Source organism: Xyrauchen texanus, chromosome 1 (genome assembly GCF_025860055.1).
Source record: "Xyrauchen texanus isolate HMW12.3.18 chromosome 1, RBS_HiC_50CHRs, whole genome shotgun sequence".
NCBI lineage: Eukaryota > Metazoa > Chordata > Actinopteri > Cypriniformes > Catostomidae > Xyrauchen > Xyrauchen texanus.
In genome coordinates this window covers 37,038,013-37,060,630 of record NC_068276.1, presented here as the reverse complement: position 1 = coordinate 37,060,630, position 22,618 = coordinate 37,038,013, and the positions used below count along the sequence as shown (strand labels likewise).

Genomic DNA, 22,618 nt, shown 5'->3' with positions numbered 1-22,618 from the left:
GAAACTATGAAAGCCCCCTTTCGAACCACTTCAATCCGTGGATTTGAAATACCTTTCACTCAAAACCATTTTTCTGACTGCCCTGTCATCAGCCAAGCGTGTGGGAGACCTTCACGCGCTGTCTGTCAGCGCTGCGTGTCTTGAGTTTGGACCAAGTGACTCCAAGGTCATTTTAAAGCCTAGACACGGCTATGTTCCCAAGGTGATCGGTACTCCTTTCAGAGCACAGGTCATTTCCCTATCGGCGCTGCCAGCACCGATAGCGAACGCGACGCCAATCTCCTTTGCCCGGTCAGAGCACTGAGATTGTATACTGCACGCTCCACCGCTTTCAGGCGCTCTGAGCAGCTTTTCGTTTCGTTCGAGGGCGCACCAAAGGTCTCGCCGCCTCGAAACAGACACTATCTAGATGGATAGTGGACGCTATTGCTGCTGCATACGGCGTCAAAGACCTGCCATGCCCGTTGGGCATTAGGGCTCACTCCACTAGAGGCATGGCATCCTCGTGGGCATGGTCCAGCGGGATTTCCATTCACGACATATGTGTGGCAGCGGGATGGACTTCCCCTCCACCTTTGTCAGATTTTACAATATGGAAGTGCCCGCTCTGCAGGCAAAACTACTAGCAGTTTAATACGCTACAGCTCCCTGGTGAGCTGCACTGATGGGACACATTCCACACAGACCGGCACCGCCCTCTGTCGCTCCCTTCCCACTATGTGCTTATGTATTACACAATCAATGACCCGCATTCTTGCCGGCCAAATATTATTTCCCCACTCATAAGGGCTCCCCGGGTCCCCCTTAATTCCCTGGGGCTCATACAGTGGATGCTTGGCGCGCGGCATTGACAATGGGTTCCCGTGAGCGTAAGCTAGCTTACGCATATCTGAGAGAACCTCTCGTAAGAGAACGTATCGGTTACCTAACGTAACCTCAGTTCTCTCTAGATGAGGGAGCAGTATTGCGTAACCGGCCGTGCTTCGCGCCACGGCGACTTTTCGCTTCAGTCAATGAAAACCAGGGTTCCAGCCTACGAACTACGCTTATATGCACTCTAGTCACGCCCATTTTGGCGGGCTTTGATGCAGTGAGCGCGGACGCCTCTCATTGGATCGCGAGTTCGCCCAAGCTCGTCTATAGGCTGCAGCAGTTGCCACAGAGCAACCTATGAGCTCGCTAGCTAGCGCGCTCAAGGTCTGCAGCTGCCGCACTGCGTTGACAATGGATACAAAAATTAAGGATAATTTTTTGGCTTCAATATCTCAGAAAAGATGAATCTTTCCCGTAGCGTAAGCTAGCTTACGCAATACTCGTTCCCTCATCTAGAGAGAACCGAGGTTACGTTAGGTAACCGATACGTTTTAAAATGTCACAATGTCATGGTACACAAGACGTGCACAGAACAGGGGCGGCAGGGGCGCGAGCCCCTTTCATTCACAAATCTAAAGGGTCCCTTCTGGTTGAACAGAAAAAAAGTTCAAATTTGAATAATTAAATAAAAATATAAATATAATTAAATAAAACTAAATTAAGATCTTCTAAAAATCTCACAATAACAGTAATAATGTGTTATTATGAGGTTTCTTTGTAAATCGCAGGGGTATTAAAGAAAATAAAGCGTAGGTTTCTTTTAGGTGCAGATCGAGGGTGGATTCTAATCACAAGTGATCCTCACTATGCCCTGTATTCACCCTGAAGGGAACACAGAATAAGTGTATGAATGAACCCTTCGTCTTGTGGAAGGTCCCATTCATTCTCTCACTTTCGTTTGGAACGAGCTTTCAAGTGGCATCCCCTCCTGCAGCAGTGCCCTTTGAGGGAGCAAAAAGTTGTTTTGAATTCGCACCGGAGTATCAAAGTAGCGTCACGGAGCGTCTGCTATTTTTGTTCTGCGTGCGTTTCATGAAGTTACAAGTAAAACGTGACAAAAGATATCTGTTTAGATATAAACTCTAAAAGCTTTTTTTCTCCAGGCCATTACTTGATATTAATTTAATATGTGAGTGAAATAACTTTCCGATCGGCACAATGATTTGACCATATGTTTGACAGTTTTTGTAGAGTAAAAAATCATATTTTATAAGTTATGGAAACAGAGCACTTCTAATTTGTCAGTAAATTAAAAACAGCCTGTTTTTTTAAAAATATAACCTATATATATATAGGTTATATTGCTTGTAAAGTCTTTAAAAGGCAAGTAGTTATTAATTATTTGATGCTTTCTTTTTCATGTTTCTTTTCCAAAACATGTTTATGTATTATTATTTAAGCGACTCAAGAGCAAGCACACAGTAATTTCCACATTTATTTTCTGCTTTCAATGCAGGCACCATGAATAATAAATAATATGTATCTAAACATGGCTTACAAACTTTGAACTCATTTTTGATGCTACAATAATTTTATAAATAATTTGAATTCACACTGTATCAAATTTCTGTAGTTTTCACAGCAGTATTACTGTATAATGAACAAATGCTTAATGTAAAACCTGTATACAGCATGTTGCTGTAGATCTGCAAAGCATCATGGTCAAATATATTTGGCGGGTGAATTCTACAGTTAATAAATTTTTCCTGTGAATCACAATACAGTCATTTTGAGCAGGATGTTTTGTTTTTTTTCAGCAGTAGAAGCAATAATCTGTCTTTGCTGATGGTACACTGCATTTGTATTATTTCCAACACAGACATTTTCTAGTTTTTGTTATCACCCAGGACCCAACATGTTGCACAAATGAGTTGCACAAATGATGGGAGTGTAACGATAAGTTGATGGCCACCTGCTTTTCTCCACACTATTTTGTTGCAAGAGCTTACTGACAAGATTCCACAATTTCTTCAGTCTTTGACTTCAGCAAGGTAACTTTGCTCATTATTTTGCAATGCTGTGTTAATTTAGCACAGTTTCTTCTGTAAAGTTACATATGTGTTTAACTTTAAGAGTGCACTGGGAGAGAGAAGTAGAGAGAGGCACTGTCCTTACCTAGTAAGCTAATGTGCATATTATTAACAAAAGAAAATATATGGACATGAAAATTTGATAGATTTTGTTATCTGGTGACATAGATGATAACGTCATCAGTTTGGTGTAGAAGTAACATTACTGGATAAAAGTTACATTGGAATTGTGTGTGTGTGCCTGTGTTTATTTGTGTGTTGGTGCGTTGCTCCGTTTGGAGAAGCTTGTCACCAGGTTTGGGTAGAAACGAAATACATGTAACAGGATTACGTATTTAAAATGCAAAATACAAGTAACAATATTCCACTACAGTTACTATTTAAGTAATTGGTATTTAGAATACAGTTACATTCAAAAAGTGTTTTGATTACTGAAGAGATTACTTTGCATTTTATTGTCATTTGTTTCATTTAATATTTAGTCCTTTCAGATAGAAAACATTTATAATATAAATGATGTGATCCGAAGTGCATTTGAACAGCAGTGAAACACTTTCGTATGATGTGTCACATTCATACGAGCAGACGGAGAAGTTTGAAGTAAGTTTGAAGTAAGTTTAGAGCAGAAGAAATAGAAATAAACCTCGTGTAAATTGTCAGCTTTAGATTAAAATGCTATTTCTAGCCATTTTACATGCACATGTTTCCAGACACGATCATATTTTTTTATCAAGAAAATTCACGTTAGATCATAATTTATTTTTTCTAGTAAGACCTTTGATATTAGGGCAAAAATTATATTCTTGATAATAATTGTTGTATTTTGTTCCTGTAAAAATATCTAAAAATCCTTCAAATAAGATCAGTTTGATTGATCTTATTTTAGAAACAACACTGCATAAGATATTTTGTTTTTTCAGAGAATGTGTTTTTAACATGTGTATTTTGTCTTACTGTGAGTTTTTATAGTCAAAACAAGTGCTGAAGAAGTAATCCAAAGTATTTAGAATGATACTGATTTTACAAATTACATTTTACAGCATGTATTCTGTAATCTGCAGTGGAATAAATTTCAAAAGTAACACTCCCAACCCTTGTCACTCGTTTTTCTTGCTGTCTACCGTGAGGCATAAGTTACCAAGTACTGAAGATGCCCGAGGTGAAACAAAACTTTGATAGGATAGGAACTTGGTGGATGTATTACACTCCCATGTAGGGTAAGAATCCAAACTATCACTGTTTATCTTTTTGGCTAAGGTAATGTATGATGTCCTTTATATTTACGGATTCTTTTGTCAGGATAAATCCAGAGCAGAGTAAGTGTGCTTCCAAGGTCCAGGTCCAATGAAAGAATGAGTCCCTCAATCCACATGTGCATCGTTCATCGGGGACTTCATGAGTATGACTGGCAGAACAACTGATACCAGGTGAGACTGATACCAGGTGAGACTGTTACCAGGTGAGACTGTTAATTTTGTTAATTTGTACCTTGAATACTTCATAAAGACATTACTCCAGATTTCAAGTTTATTGTTAGACCTTATTCACTGTTACACAGAGCACAGGGCGTGGGTCTTAATAATGCACTTTTGTGTGTGTGTGTGTGTGTGTGTGTGTGTGTGTGTGTGTGTGTGTGTGTGTGTGTGTGTGTGTGTGTGTGTGTGTGTGTGTGTGTGTGTATGTGTGAGCATGTATTTATCACTTTGTGGGGACCAAATGTCCCCATAAGGATAGTAAAACCCGAAATTTTTGACCTTGTGGGGACATTTTGTCGGTCCCCATGAGGAAAACAGCTTATAAATCATACTAAATTATGTTTTTTGAAAATGTACAAATGCAGAAAGTTTTCTGTGAGGGTTAGGTTTAGGGGTAGGGTTAGGTTTAGGGGATAGAATATAAAGTTTGTACAGTATAAAAACCATTATGTCTATGGAAAGTCCCCATAAAACATGGAAACACAACATGTGTGTGTGTGTGTGTGTGTGTGTGTGTGTGTGTGTGTGTGTGTGTGTGTGTGTGTGTGTGTGTATGTGTGAGCGTGTATTTATCACTTTGTGGGGACCAAATGTCCCCATAAGGATAGTAAAACCCAAAATTTTTGACCTTGTGGGGACATTTTGTCGGTCCCCATGAGGAAAACAGCTTATAAATCATACTAAATTATGTTTTTTGAAAATGTAAAAATGCAGAAAGTTTTCTGTGAGGGTTAGGTTTAGGGGTAGGGTTAGGTTTAGGGGATAGAATATAAAGTTTGTACAGTATAAAAAACATTATGTCTATGGAAAGTCCCCATAAAACATGGAAACACAACATGTGTGTGTGTGTGTGTGTGTGTGTGTGTGTGTGTGTGTGTGTGTGTGTGTGTGTGTGTGTGTGTGTGTGCTATTGTACCATGCTACTGCCCTTTTATGTAGTGTTGTCAATAGTAGAAACATATTGTGGTGTTTCTAATGGGAAGTAATGAGTCAACAAAAATCGTAATTGAGTCATCCGTCTTGCCTATACATTTCTATATTAGTAACTAATTCCTTCCACTGCAGGGAAGAAGACTCCAGCCCAAGAAGAAGTATCCAGTTCAGGAAGCAGAATCCAGTTCAGGAACATTAAAGTCAGTCTTAGTTTTGGTTCATATTTAATTTGTGTTTTTATACATTTCCACTTTTATCATGATCATTTTAATTGCTTCCAGAGCTTGGATTTTACTGTTTTGTTTGTAAAAATTACTTGAAAATATCTTGAGTGACAGAGTTTTCTACAAAGTGATGTTTTTGTGTTTTTTCACATTGAATCAACGTTACTAGGATACATGTGACTGTCAGCGAGTCTCAGAAAGCAAATATAAAACAATAGAGGACTTGCACATATCTTTATGATTAACAATTCCTTCCCTTTGTTTTTTATATTTGTCTCTAGAAGTACAGTCAAATGAACTAAAACTCCTCAAACAATACATTTCAGGCCATGCAGTTTACATTGTCAGGGTAATTTGAACAATAAGGAAGGATTTGGGTGTTCGGGAATGTAGTGTTGTTGTTGTACAAAATAAAAATTCTAAATAAAATCTATTTAGTGCCTATGTATTTTCAAATGTATAAGGTTGAAAGTTGAATAAAGTTACAAATAAATGTAATTTTTGTGACAAAAACAGTGTCTTAATTTTTCAGTATGTAATTATTTTACAGTCATTAATTTACAGTTTTAAAATTAATGCAGTAATGCCTTTTACAGTACTATAATATTTGCTGTGATACAAAATACAGCATCCTATTACTCTGATGACAATTACAGTACTGTGATTATTACTGTAATAACAATTATAGTATTTTATAGGTACTGTGATTACATTTACAGTAAGCATACTGTGTAATGTACTACAGAATCTTACTAGCTAATTGCTGCCAACCAGTTCCTGTACATTTCACAGTGTTATTTTTACAGATCAGAAATTACAATGATTGCATTGCTTTTGTTTATTTATGAAATATATATTTGGAATTTTGGCTGTGTACTCACACATGTATTCAGACACATTGATGAGACACACCAATGCAGAACTATAAATGCAAACCAACACAGGTCAGATCAAATGTCCACTTTATGTGTTGTAAGTTCATCAACAGATTAATACTCGATTGCTATAATTTCCATCATCACATGGCACACCTGTAGTGTAGGCAGATTTATTAATTATAAAGTGAGCAGTCACATTGTTTTCATTGATAGAAATGTAATAGGTATTTTATAGAAAACTGGCATAAACTGAAGGAGCAAAGACAGAGTGTTTTATGTTTAAACTAGTAGACTAATCAATTTCAGAGAAATAGTATGGTATTACCATTTTTGGACATGTGGGATTCAAAACCATGTTGACGAGGTCAGAATGGAAGCAGCAGAGATCAAATGATAGTGAGGGTGCAGAGATGAGAGAAGTGAAAAGATTAGAGCCCTTTAACAAAAAAAGGCACTGTGCAGATATTTTTTTCAGGAATATAAAAGAATAGGCTATTATTTGTCAAAAAGGAAATGATGGAAGAAATTATGTTTATAATACAAGTAAAATGCTTAAATACTCAAAAGACAAAGAATAAGTTAAGTATATATAAGTGCTACTTTTCATCCTTTCGCTCCTGTCCCTGCTGAGGTCTGTGCACGCCACTGGTACACAATTTTGGCCTAGTAGGGAAAGCTTAATCACTTACCTCCAGAGGGAACTCTCAAGAACTTTGTTGGAGTCTGCATGGTAGTACTTTGTGAGAATGAGGATGACCTAAAAAGGAAAAAATTAAAGTTTTATTTGAATTAATTAAGTTATTTTACAAATTTATGCTGATCAGAGTATGATTATACTGGAAGTTAAATTAATTCATAAAAATATGATAAATCACAGTTCTATTAAAATATTTTGAATGATGGGATAAAATGATAACCTTAAGCCTACAGTGTTACAGTAAATCAGGACCAAATCAGAAATAATAACAAGCAAAATGGAACAAAACAACAGTGGCTTTGTCACATCAAATTACAACATACAAAAAGTTATTGACGATTCAGAACACTTTCAGTACAGTACAGAACAGAACAGTATTACTAGTACGTGATATAGTTATAATATTATATTCATGTTTTACATAAAATACATAATTAAAAATGTGTCTGAGATGCTACAATGAGGTTCTGACACATTCAGAACACTCAAACAAATTTACTTGAATCCAACTTTCTCCACAATAATCTATCTGCAGCCAACATTCCTCACTGCAAAGACTTCTTTTGCCCAGGATAGACTGAATTTTCTGGGAAAATGCAGTCTTAATACAGCGGCGAGACACTGCTGTATGTATCTACAGTAGTTCCACCAACTAACACAGAAGCATGATTTGTTTGCTGTATTAGAAACAGCACATACTGGGACATACACATTTGACAGGTTCATCAAACTGTAACCACAGTCCAACAACTACCTAGACAACATCTTCTTGTGCTATGCAATCAATTCTAATTTGTTTTTCAAAATTCAAATCAGTCTCAGACAAACTGTACTGCAAGTGGTTGCTACAGTATTGATATACACATCAACATAATGCTAATTACTTTCTTAAACTCACAGGTCAAATTTGGCTGTATGGAAAAAGCTGATGGCTTGTGATTTTACATATGCAAGTTTAACCATTTTGACATCAAACATGACATCATTATTCATAAACAGGCGATGCTGTATAATTTAAAGCTAAGCCCTAAGGCAATTGTCCAACTCCATAACTCACAAAATAACTAATTCATAACTGGTCAGGATTAAAATATTATATATATATATATATATATATATATATATATATATATATATATATATATATATATATAGAGAGAGAGAGAGAGAGAGAGAGAGAGAGAGAGGGGGTTGGGAGGGTTACTTTTGAAATGTATTTAACTACAGATTACAAAATACATGCTGTAAAATGTAATTCCGTTAGATTACTCAAGGTCAGTAATGTATTCTAAATACTTTGGATTACTTCTTCAGCACTGGTAGATTTGTTCTCTTGTTTTGACTATAAAAACTCTGCCAGTACAGTAAGACAAAACACACATGTTAAAAATACATTCTATGAAAAGCCAAAATATCTTATGCAGTGTTGTTTCTATTGATCTTGTTTGAAGGATTTTTAGATATTTTTACATGAAAACAATACAACAATTATTATCAAGAATACAATTTTTGCCCTAATATCAAAGGTCTTATTAGAAAAAAAGAAATTATGATCCAACGTGAATTTTCTTGATAAAATGATCGTGCCTGGCAGGGATGGATTACCGAGCGGGCCAATGGGCCAACCCTGTTTATATATAGATATAATGATATCAGTTAAAATGTCTAAATTTATAGTAAAAATGTATTGGTGGCTTTCTGTATGCTACAACTGGAATTTTGTATGTGGTAAACTGAAAACATTTAATTGTAACATGCAAATGTTACTGTCACGGTCCTGTCACTCTGTCAGTCTGGGTTTCTGTCTGACAGGACCATGGCATTATCGTCCCATGTCTGTCGTGTGTTTCATTGTCTGTTTTTGTGTGAGCGCACCGTTGTGGTTGAATTCCCTGTCATGCGCTCTTTGCTGGTCAAGTTTCATGTCAGGAGCATGGTGTCTGGATCCTGACCCTTCTGTCTGGTTCGTTTTCGGGTTTTGGTGTCGGGTTCCAGACACTTATGTTCCATGTCTTGTCCTGTATTGCCAAACTCTTGCACAGGTGTATTTTTGTCGCCTGTTGCATGCATCGCATGGCATTTGCATCGCAATATACACTCAGGTTTCGTTTAGTGTGAGAATGTGTGGCATCACTTTGTGTGGGGTTGCTAAGCATTCTCTTGTCTTGTCTGTCGGTTGGCATGGGCGTATATTGACTTATTCTCTTGGCGATGTGCGCTCATGCCATTAGAGTGTTTTGTTGTCTTGTGAGAGCATCTGGCTTTGTTTTGTTTCTCAATCGCTGGATGTCTCTCTGTCTTACGTCATATCCTGCCTTCTCGTTTGCTTATTATTAGTAAATTTGCATCAACTGTCCCCTGTTAACCCCTTTGATTTCTCTCCCTATTTAGTCTTCTCATGTTTGCTGTCCAGTGCCAGTTCGTCTTGTTTCCAGTCTTGTGTGCTTGTTTTCCAGTCGGTCTTGTCTGTATGTTGATGATGTTCAATCGGTCCTGTTTCATCCCTGTTCCTGTTCTCTGTCCAGTTGGTCCTGGTTCCTATTTCATCTGCCTCAGCCTCTTTTCATTTAGCTCTGCCCTGGACTTAGTGTTTTCCCCTAATGGGTAGTTCAAGTTTTTTCCTTTAGTTTGGTATGAATAACTTCCATTGTTTTTGTTCAACTCTGCTTTTGGGTCCTGAGCATCTGTTCTTCTCTGCTGAATTGTGACATATTACCTCAAGGATTAATTCATATTTGATCTAACCCTTAAAAATAACTATGATTGGTGTAACCAAATTTATAAAAAATATTTGTAAATAAATAAAAAAAAAACAGTTCATTTACATGCTACCATACGACGCACATTTCAGGTTACCTACCATTTCAAAAATGTTCCAGTGTATTTTAGCAAGACCAAAGCTAAAACCCAGCTAGCTTCTCATGATATTAATTGCTTAGGCCATTTTTTTCTGCAATGCAATTCTACAGCCTGCTGATTGAAGACAATTGACAAAAAACAAAAACTTTTTGAATCCTAGTATCTTATTGTTTGTGAAATAGGCTGTAGATGACTTTTTCGTATGGGAATCACTAATAATGAAAACCGAACACCAATAGATTACAAGTAGAAGACATTACCCACACACATCTACACAAAAAAACATTCTTTTCTTTGGTCTGGCTGAGGTATAAAAGGCAGGGTGAGGTATATCCCTTAAGGTCCTTCCTATCTTTTATTCATGTTAGTAGGACGCCTGAGTCTGCAGTAACAAATCAGTAGTGTGTGAGCGCAGGGGGATGACTTGTGTCTACGTGTCTCCTTCATCTTTCACCACAGCTTCACAGTGTGGGTCTCTGACAGCAAAGCCCACTGGAAAATCATTAATATGAAAAAGGGTCAGACAGTTTCAGGGCCTTGGCAAAGTGATTGACAAGCCAGTTTTGGAATGTGGCAGCAAGCGTGTGGACAGGGCCAGCCTCGGGGCTCTGCTCTAGAGATCGGCTTAGAGGTTCATTGCCCCACGCTTGTCCCTCCCTCTGTAGAAGACAGAAGTGCTAAAGGTCAGAATGGTGTAAGCCAAAAAGCAGAGGCTTTTTAACAGTGTCAAGGTTGTCATGTACGGGTAAAGAGCTATTTTAATCTTCTACAATGAGTAATGGCTTATTAAATTCGCCATTGATCTCAAAGATTCAGTAAGTAAAGCACTTTCTTCTTTCTTACTTACAAAAAAGTAAGATTTGAAAAGTATCTTTTTCTAGGCCAAAGAGTTTGTGTTTGAATAAATTCTTATGACTTTATAAAGCATTTTTGTCTAGTTCAGATTCTCCTAATCTTAACATAAATAGAAGTTAGAGTGAGAGATTGAAGATTTATGTATGGAAGATTTTATATGTTTAATGCATAGGTCAATACATATATACATAGAGTTAAAGACACTTCTAAATTTGTGTTATGTCTGTAATCTTTGTTTGAGTCTACTCAACATGATGTTAAGTACTTGTGTGTTAAAGAGTTTAAATTGAATATGACAATTTATTTAAGAATTAATCAATGAAGAATTTACACAGAAATTCATTCTCCTCGTTTCTGCGTCTGCATCTTGAACGAGAGTCTGAGTAAGCCCCCGGCTAAGTGACCCAGGAAGTGAGGAAACTGCTTTTCTTGTGACAATGTGTGGAAAACAAAGAAAAGGAAACAAAAGATACTCCACCCGGCCCTCCACAGGGGGATGGAGTGGTCTGAACACCAGCTCCGGGGCAAACATCTCCCTCCCTGGGTTGCCCGTCTCAGGAGCGCTTGGGAGCCTTCCGGGTCTGGGGGTTGGTTCGTGAGACGGGGGGCATCCGCCTCCTGGAGGGAGCTCTGCACTGGGGCCGGAGCTGCCTGGGTTTTCACCTCCGCAGGGGGACGCGCTGCAGGATCTTGAGCCGTGGCGGGGCAAGATGTGTTGGATGGCATCCATCTATTACTTCACCGACGAGAACTGCTGGACGATGTCCTCAACGGTGTCGCCGAATAAGCCGATCTGGGAGATGGGGGCATTGAGAAAGGGAGCCTTGTCGAAATCAGCTTGCCGTCAGCCTCAGTCTGAGCCGGCACACCCAAAGGCGATAACCCTGTCGAGTCCTCAGTGTTGTAGTCTGCCAAGACGCTCTCCGATGCAGCGGCGAAACTCTCATCCAGCTCAGGGGCTCCGAAAGAGACATCAGACTGGCGGTAAGGCGAATCGGTCTCATCTTGGAACCGGACAGTGGCTGGGGAACGGGTGGTCTGCAGGGATTTACCTGGCGAAACTGCACCTGTTAAGCTCCCAAAATCGCCTCCAGCTCCAGCCGCGCTGGCCCTATACCCGTGGGTAGAAGGTGCGATGTGGGGGGCGGCTAGAGTGGCTTTCCCCTGGCAGAAGGAAAGCCGCGACCGCAACATTGCCATGGTCATGTTCTCGCAGCGCCCGTGGCCGTCAGAAGCGGAGCGGTAATGACAGCATCCAGGAATGATACAAAGACGGAAGGGCATCTTGAGGAAGATGTGTTCGCCAATTCTCATTGGCCTTTTCTCAAAGATAAAAGGTAACCGAGGCTCTCAAGAGACCCCCCTAGTGTCACTACATCGACACAACATCGAGTGAGTGACAGAAGGGGAACTTTAATTTTGTCTGATCATTATCAAAACTATTAAAACTGTGTGTGCTTAATGTGTTTTTAACAACCACGTCTCATGCACCTTTGCTTTTTTCTCCCCCCATCTCTGTCTCTGCTCACATTGTCAATCCTCAATTTCCATAATCAAAACACATCTGAAAAGCATCCCAGGCCCCCAAACATCCTCTTGGCTTGTCATGCAATCATTTGTCAGCAACATAACTATTTACCAGATGTGATCTGTAACTTATTTGAAGAAACTTTTTTCTGAGTCTGGGAATACTGAAGAAAATAAAAGTTACAGTTACTGCAAACACAGATGTATTTGGAAGATCTAGTATGTTATTCCACATACGTAGTTCCCCTCATGGCTGGTCGTGGCTTAAGACCTAATATACTTGGGATGAACAAAATGTTATCAAACTGTGAATACGTGGACTATATTCAGTTTGCCTAAAATACAGAAAACAGTTGAATTTGCTCTTTTCCCTTATACAAACAAACTGCAATTGTTAACTTGGTCTAGCCCGTAAAAATGACTTTCATTGGTGTTCAAGTTTATTTAGTCAGACCAATTAATAATTCTGACATAAATAAATACAGTTAATTTAGGTGCTACCACATAAAGCAATTTTTTTAGGTTGCCTGACAAAACATTTTTAAAGTGCAGAAAGTGCCAGTATCAGCATTAATATGAAATTGGAGGCAATGATGCCCTGTTGATCAATGCAGACACCATTTTTGACAAGTATTTTCTGTTAAACCAGTTATGTTCACTGACGCCAACACAGAAGTGATCCACAGCAGTGTTATTTAAGTTAACGAAAATTCATTTTAGTTTTAGTTTATGACATAATATGGTGAATATGGGCAAAGTGGGATATTTTGGAAATTCTTCTTTTCTTGACACTTTGAATAATGATCCAAATGATACATAACCTAATGTTTTACCTTTGAAGAAAGCTTAGGATGTCTTCTACCTTAGTCAAAAGATAAACTTAAGAAATATTCAATACTGTAAGTAGAACTTTTGAAGATCCTCTTTTGATCAAATTCCAGATGCGTTTAAGGGCCTACTGGTAAAGTGGGACAGAGGGAAAATTATTCTCTAGAATAAATATATATATATATATCATATTTTAAATTGTTTTTTATGTTTTCTTCTACAATTTCACATCATATAATTAAGTTAACTTTTACTTGTTTATAAACTTATCACAGATTTCTGTCATTTTCTTTATTATTGCTTTTCCCACAAGTGGTCATGAAATGAGAAAAAGAAAAAGGGATAGTTCACCCACAAATTATAATGACCTTCTTTCTTCAGCTGAACACAAACAAAGATTTTTAGAAGAATATTTCAGCTCTGTAGGTCCATACAATGCAAGTGAATGGGGTCTGAAACTTTGAAGCTCTATAAGCACATAAAGGCAGCATAAAAGTCATCCATAAGACTCCATTTGTTAAATTCATGTCTTCTGTAGTGATCTAATCTGTTTTGGGTGAGAACAGACCAAAATGTAACTCCTTTTTCACTGTACATCTTGCAATTGCAGTCTACAGGAACGATTATGATTTCAAGCTCGATTACATTTACTATTTCAGATCGCAGCGGTCTGGATGACGCTGGGAAATGTAATCGAGCTTGACATCATGATTGCCAAGGAGACTGCTGATGTCAATATTTACAGTAAAAAGTTAAATATTGATCTGTTTCTCATTCACACCTATCATGTCGCTTCTCGTCATATGGAGTACTTTCATGCTGCCTTCAAAGTTTTGGCCCCTATTGACTTGCATTGTGAGTACCTACAGAGCTGAAATATTCTTCTAAAAATCTTAATTTGTGTTCAGCAGAAGCAAATAAGTCATATATCTGGGATGACATGAGGTTGAGAAAATTATTTGTGAATTTAATTGTTTACTCCCCAAAGATTAGTTTAGTAATTATGTATAATCATTTAATGAAATACATATGATACAAGGTGGATCAAGCTTACGTATTTTGTAACTTTGCCCAATATTATACATTTGCTAAATTTACAATCCACATTAAACATGAAAATAAACATAATTTTAAACTTTTTAAATTACACCAGTAAACGCTCAGCTTTGGCAGCCATAAAAAATACTAAAACTAAAATTTTAATTAAAAAAAACTAAACTGAAACTAAAAAATTAAAACTAACAGACAAACTGTGTTGTAATAACAAACTGAATATAAAATAGAAATAAAAACTAAATTAAAAGTCCAAAACAATAATAACACTGATCCACAGCACATTATGGCTCTGTTAAAACACACTGTTGACATCAGGCTGCACAGCAAGCACTCTTCACAGTCTACCCATTATGCCGAATTCCCCCGTATGAGCGTCAGATGGTGCCCTTTGGAAAGATTGTGTCTGCACCCAGCTGTCTGCAGTATAAAACTAATGGAGCACTGGAAGTAAAGCATTTCGCTCACTACAATCATGCAAACTCAGACCATATATTTTGAGAACAAAAACAACTGTGGACCAAAGCCCACTGAACAAATTTTTACTGTATATTAACACCATCATGCAAGCAGAAGTCATCACATACCTTAGTTTGAGTAATAGCATGGCTGACATCAGTCAGAGTGAGGGCAAGTGATAACTTCCTTCAATACATACTCTCTGGTTGCAGTCCATCAGTATATCTGTCATCCAAGAGCAAGTGAGAGCAGAAATGAAGAAACCAGTCATGAACACATAGCTGGACTGGAGACTTCCAATTTGCATTTCTCTTAGGGCAAATGCCCCTATGTATACACAACACAACCGGAATTGCACATCATCCGAAATAAGAACGTACTCAAGAAAACGGATTCCTATGCAACCAATTGGCCCGGTTGCTAGAGTGGGTAGAGTCTCATTGGGGTAACTTCCTCGTGGTCGCTATAATGTGGTTCTTGTGGGACGCGTTGAAAGTTGTGTGTGGATGCTGCAGAGAATAGCGCAAGTCTCCACACGCGCTAGGTCTCTGCGATATTGTGCTCAAAAAGCCACATGATATAAGATGCGTGGACTGACGGTCTCAGAAGCAGAGGCAACTGAGTTTCGTTCTCCGCCACCCACCACCCATAGAGTCACTATGCCACCACAAGGACCTACAGCGCATTGGAAACTGGGCATACCAAATTAGGGAGAAAGGGGGAGAAAAGAAAAAAAAGAAAGCATGTCAGTGATTTTGGATCTTGACAGTGAGAGCACAGAAAATCCAATTATGGAAAACAATATATCTTAAATGACAAAATGTCAACTTTCCAGAGGACTGATGACAGGGGAAGCTGCATGGGGTGAGAAGTAAGGTTTTAAACAAAGATCACTTCCATATTCACTACATGAGTTGGTGGAAAATGCTTATAGTTAAGACAAAAATGAAAATTCAGTCATCTTTTAACCACCCTCATGTGTTTCAAAACCTGTATTATATGGTAATAAAAAACACAACAAAATCCTTATGACTTTCTTTGTTGTGGAACACAAATTGAGTTATTTATAGTGGATCCAAGCTGCTCTTTTACATGCAATGAAAGAGAATGGAGACCACAGCTATCGAGAAAGATTTTCAGTGAATAATGGCTTAAATTCAGCCTGTTCCTCACAAAAAGCTCTCATACATAGTAAACGTGTTGTAAGGACAGAGTTTTTTTGTTGTTGTTGCTTTTTAGAACTTGACAGCCTTTAGTCACCATCCAATTTCATTGTATGGAAGAAAGCAGCTCAGGTATTCTGCCTAACATCTCCTGTTGTGTTCAGCAGGAGAAAGTTGTTCAAGTTTGGAATGCCATGAGGGTGAGTGAATACAACATTTTCAGTTTTGGGTGAACTATATATTTAACAAGACTTTTTGTGTGCTTAAAAGCTCTTAACTGACTAGACTGAAGCTTTTCCACAAACATCAGTAGTGATCCCGGGACTTGTCACCATCACTGTCTTGCATAAAAGCTGAGAAATGCCTTGAGCATTACACACACAGATTTGGCTTGCCAAGATATGAAAAGCATAAAAAGTGCCTCTTGTAGCCTTTCTCATCTGCATCGCAGAAGCCTTTACGCATAAATAATTTATCCATAAGTCGAAAGAGTTTTTTTTCCAGTGACATAAAATACATAAGATACTGTCACTAAAGAAAGGCAGGCCTAAAGTTTGTCGCTCCAACTGCTCAGTTGTGAGATTAGGGGTCATAGTTCTGCTTGTGTGAAAAACGATTTCTGTGGCTGTGAGTAATGGCAATAGAGGCAGGAGGACAGGTAGCCATCAATCAGTCGACGTCACAGTAACAGACAGACTCTTTCTCCAAGACCTTTTGCGTAAAAGAGCTGTGATCCCAGTACATTTACCAACACACTGGCCCTCATCCCAGAATATCAGTTTGGCATTCTGATTTTAGCTAATCTCAGTCTTGAAATATCTGCAGCGCATCACATGCTGAGAAAGACAGCAATTTGCTTGAAAGATAGCAAGTACAGTGCCATCTCATCAGGCTTCTGCAGAGTGTCTTTTATGGACACCATAAATCTTGTACTAATTTGAGAAGAAGACAGAGTGCAGACACAGAGGACAGTGATAACCATAAGAAATTATTATGTAAATAATGGAAGCATGAACTGCTCACAGCAGTGGTTCTAAAAGTGTGGGGCGCACCCCATGGGGGGCACGGGAGACTGATCCGTCCTCAAATCTCCTTCACTTTCACACATTCCAAAAAAAAAATAAAAATACTGACAATTCACACAAGAACCAATGTGCGCAATTTCTTTTCCTCTGCCTTTTCTCCTGCCTTGTTTAAACTTTCAGCTTGCACCGCAGCGTGTCTTTCACGCACAGCTCTCATTCATAGTGTCAGGTGCACTCGCAGCTCTCATGTAAACAATCTGTTCTCACACCAGTTTAAAATGGGTGAAGAGGTGAATTAACACTTACATTTCGGTCTGTTTCTCACACAACACACTATATGGCTTCAAAAGTTTTTCTTGTTTCACAGATTGAGAGCCACCGGCTCACAGTGACTTTGGTTTATCAGTCTGATCTCATTATTATACATAGCTATTCGTATGTAACATTTAAACATACATATTGGTGCGTTTGGATGGATGCTGAAATGTACAATATGCAGTGATTGATAGAATCTGAAGCATAAACATTATTACTTATTTATAGCATTTGAAACATAAAATATTTCTCCTTTATATATATATATATATATATATATATATATATATATATATATATATATATATATATATATATATATATATAGTTACATTATTTATTTATTTTTCTTTTTTTTTTAGATCCCACAGTACTACCTCAACCCCTAAACATAACCGCTTTTCAGCAATATCAAAACATAAAACAGGCAGATAAACAAATGAATGTACAGTGACAATTATCGTCATGATTCTACACACCCGGTCCCTTATCAGGCTCATCAAGCCTCCGAGAGGGACAAAGGCCGACTGCGGAGGATTGTGCGGGAGAGAGAGATCGTTTACGGACATGTCCGTCGTGTGTGTGTTTGTCTTTGGTTTAAGTTAATCATTAAAATATTATTTATGTCGTCAAGCTGGTTCTCGCCTCCTCCTTTACATTGAACTGTGTTACACTACTATTTTCTAGATATTTGTGAGCTGTTAATCCCAACCCTAACTTAAACCTAACCATTTCTTATTTCTGTAAAAGGCTAAACATATTTAGTTTTTTTTATTTATTCGTAAACATTTGTGTCTTTAAATTCCGTTCATTTGTGAAGTGATTACATTTTAGATTCTGTCAATATGTCAATATTGTATATTTCAGTGTAATTAAGAATGCATAATAATACTCATGAGAGGCCTACTATATATTATAATAATATGGAATAATTTATTCTTTTGATGTTTTATGTAATATTGTGCACTTCGTTTTACAACTGTAACCCCTCAAAAAACATATCTTAAAGGAATAGGTTACCCCCCCAAAAAAATGTATGTTACCCTTTACTCACCCTCGTGCTGTTCCAAAGCTGTATGACTTACTTTCCTTCATAGAACACAAAAGAAGATGTAAGGCAAAATGGCTCAGACTCAGTCACCATTCACTTTAATTTCTATTTTTGGGGTGAACTATCCCTTTAATAGGTTCCTACCTGGTAAAAGGCACATGTTTTTTTAATGAATGAATCATGTTTCTGTAGGGATGCGTTTAAGTAGGAGACATAGATATCACTCATGAACTGCCTGACCTTCTCATCTCTGTCTGCTGTTGTGTCTTTTCTCCTCCTACTGGCTTACTAGCTTTGCTGCATGTTTCTCTTTCTCGTGCATGATGTTCTTCCAAAGCCAAAGAAAGAAAGAGGGGACACTGAAATGTATTATTCCACTCATATTTTCTCGAACTGCTCAGGAAGCTGTCTGAGGAATCCCTTTCAGAAAGTGCACAATTTTCCTGAAATGTGTTAAATGCTCTCCAAAAGTGTCAAGGGAAATATCTTTGCTTGTAGCACCATGCTTTGTGAGAGTGCCATTTCTTGGCCAGTTGGTGACATTTATTAGGGAAAAGTCAACCAGCATGTGACAAGCCTTGAATCGACAAACACAATGCCACAAGAGGAGCCATTGAAAAGGCAACATTACAAATACACCATATGTGAACTGTGCACAGATCACTGAATTGATTTGACCATTAAACATTCTAATGAACTTGGCAATTAATTGAATGGGAATAAATCAAGTGATAGAAAGGAATAGTCAAATAAGGCGGAGAAGAATGAAAGAGGAATAATTCACCAAGTCTGTAATGTAAGTCATACTTACAAAGCCAGACAGTGAAATGAATCACTCTGCAAGAATGCACGACTGCTAAACTAATGTGTCTGAAGCAATGAGACCACACACAAGTACTAAATAGAGAGAACCAATTGGGGGATCTTGTCTTCGAATTGAAGATCATTTAATTACTGAGAAAGGATTAAAGAGAGGATGGATACTGAATTTGATAAATGAAGAACAGATACAGTAGATTTTAAAGTGTTCTTCTGCATTAATTCGAGGGTACTCCAGTCTAAAATGTGAGGCATCCCAGTCTGATTAGCCACAATCCAGTGAAGTTCGGCATGATAGATTGGACCCCTGAAGAGTACTTGACACAGTCACACTGTTCTCTCCCCCATCTTTCAGATTGACTACTCACAGACATATGTGATTAAGAGAAAATTAATGCACAAATCTGTCAGTAGAGAACTAGCTGCAGTTCAGCTGATTCAGTCAAGTAGGTTCACGAACCAAAGAGGGGAGCAAAGAAAGAGAATGTGACATGACACTACAGGCAAGGATTTGTAAGTCACTTTGGCATGAAACTGAAAAAAATTGAAATTCTGTCACACTTGTTGACATCATGGAGTTGTTAAAGTTTTAAAATGTGCATATAAGTACTAAACAATAGTAATGTACAACATGTACTAATGTGTAATTAAATTGTAATTATGTTGGTGTTTACACATTTAGATTTGTACTGTTATAGCAATTGTGAATTTTTGTAAATACACATTTTTATTTAAAAGTAATCCAAAAGAAAAAAGTGTAAGAAAATTAATAAGTAATTAGAGTAAAGCAATTACTACATTTTTTTCCATTTATATTTTTATTTCTATGTTGTTTCTATTTCTGTAAAGCTGCTTTGGAACAAATATATATATATATATATATATATATATATATATATATATATATATATATATATATATATATATATATATATATATTAAATGTGCTATTCAGATAAACTGAAATTAATGAAATGTACACATGTAAAAAATTTCCATGTAACTTATATATATAAAATGGGCACCATGAAAGCTTGGAAACTTTTCTTCTCTATACAAGTACAAGAAAAACAAATTGTAGCCGGTGGGCTGCAAATAACCACACCTGACAAAAAATATATTTTTTGGGTTCTCTTCAGGTGGCTGTTTATTAAAAAGACAGTGGTCGATGGGGCCCTATTGTATTTAAAAGAAATAAATTAAAAAAAATAAAAAAATAAAAAAAAACGAAATGTGGTACAACGTGATAAAAGAAAGAACTACAACAATGAAATACGGTAGAGGCCAGTAATCGCATGTGTGCACACAACATGGTCAAACTCCACACATGCAATCCATATGCATCCCAAAGAATGATCAACCAATTAACAAAACTGGGAGCTCTCCTGCACAACGTATGCTCTCACGTTCTAACAGGCACGCATGTAACACAAGAGAGTACCCGAAAGCAAACTCCGGTCTTAAAGGGTCCAAATACATGAGTTAAATTACATTCAATTTCTCCACTTGGCAACAAAATATATAGATTAAAACTGAGATTGTATGTCCTCAGGGCTAGTCTGAGAATGCTCTCTCAAAGAGATCGCTCTGCATGACAGATCTTATCACATTTAAATATAAACAAAAAAAGTCACACCTGATAATTCAAAAACCAATCTTGCTAGATTGGTTTATTATTATTGCTGGCACATACTGTACATTGTTTGGCACACCATATTAAACATTCGCGAAGTCCCAATTGCCAATATAAATGCCTGGCAGGCTCTCATGTGAGTGACACATGAAAACAGCTGATGCAGAGAATGCATGAAGAGATTTTTTCCCAAGTGGGAGTGACCACAGACCCACTGACCAGCTGCGTTTTCTTTCCAATGATTTTCTTCGCTTTACTCCCAGTAAATCCAGCCAGACTGTTGAATCTAAGGGAAAATGTAAACAAAAGTGAGAAGAGACTGAAAGCCAGCTGGGGTTTTGCAGACACAGATTGTCCGGCCATGAATGTTGTGTGTATGTGTTTTAAAAGTGATTGAGCCCCCTGCAGCAGTGCAATGATGAACTATTCAGAAAAGTGGGCTCATAATGAACTGTGCAGATAGACGTTCTGGCAAGCCCTTCTGGCAGTCTGACAGAGGAAGGCCTCCTCAGCCAGACACAGTGAGAGAGGTTCATAGTGGACACAGCTGTTGTTACTGGCATTACAGCTGTCACCTTCGCAAAACAGTAAACCCTCTCTCTCAAGCATCCCTTTATATTGGGCAAATTCCCTGCAATTTCCCATATCTCCCTATCATTCTGTCCACAGCTACCCCTTAGTCACAACTCTTTCTTTTCGGGGATATTACTGCATCTGCAAGGCAAAAAAAAAATTTCAATGACACATTTACAATGATTTTATTTTATTATTATATTATATTTTTGACCTTCTTCATTATCATGTATCATTCTTATTTCATTATCAGCTTTAAGAGGAAGAATATTCTTGACAGGTTTGATAGTCTGACATAAAAAAAAATTGAATAATCACAGATTTTAAAAGTAGTAAAATGTGTCTCTCTATATATTTATTTCCTGTCATAATGCATTTTTGCTGTTCTTTGGAAAGAACAGCACAGTAGAACAAAACAATACATTATGTAACAAAAATTCTTTAACATTTAACATTTTTCTTGACTCCACAGTATAAAGACAGAAATAGACTAAAATAGCTCAAATTCGAGTAATATTAAACATTTCCCAAAGTCTAAGTGGGATGTTCACTGAATGAAAGAACTAGTACTCATTGCAATGCGCAATAACCCCTCATTTACTATTAATCAGCCGGCAGGCTGTCTTTTCACTTTAGATTTGGAATGCACATGATTTACGTCAGGGCATCCAGCGCTATACTGCACTCCATATGAAAAGTGCACCTTGTTCTGCTTTTAGCGGTGATTTAAAGATAATTGATCTGAACTGTCCAGTGATCATTAGCTGACACTCCTAAAGCTCAGCGGCAACGTGTACAAAGTTGAAATTATATGAAATTTGAGTGGAGCTTCAACAGGGAGAAATACTAGCTTCTCAGCAGGCTTGTAAGAACTGACATGCTTATGTGGTAAAATGCTGACTCCCAAAATACTCCTGAAGGACTTTAGTGAAGTCCAGCAAAGTCCCATCAGCATTTGTAATATAAGAGCTCCTTTCTCCAGCATGGACACACTGTTGTGTGTTTGTTTTTGGTGTGTATATGAGTGCAATGTCCCTGCTAGACACATCGCAAGTGTTCTGCCCTCTTACAGTGTTTACAACTCACAGAGAGCTGAATAAAATGTAGGAATGTAATGTCAAATCGGTACATGCCTTAATCGCGATTAAGAAACATTATCGTCTTAAACATTTCAAATGAATCGCATGCATTAACATGGTAACGCTGACAGCACTAAAATAAACATATCCAAAATTACAAATCAATAATGAGTCTATAAATCTAATATTACTACAGTGTAAACCTTTGAGATTGAAAGGCTGCAGTCTCGACTGCTACATATCCAGCTTCATATGGTAAGAAAAAATAA

The 22,618-nt window shown here is 37.6% G+C and overlaps 1 protein-coding gene across 1 annotated transcript in view; it reads right to left on the bottom strand.

The window, feature by feature from the left end:
• The window catches only part of LOC127622316 (VPS10 domain-containing receptor SorCS2-like), a 268,515-nt gene that overhangs the window by 181,849 nt on the left and 64,048 nt on the right, over positions 1-22,618 (bottom strand). The window contains exon 2 of the mRNA XM_052096426.1: positions 7,103-7,170. Within this exon, the coding sequence (XP_051952386.1) occupies positions 7,103-7,170 (68 nt within the window). The remainder of the gene's footprint in view (positions 1-7,102; positions 7,171-22,618) is intronic.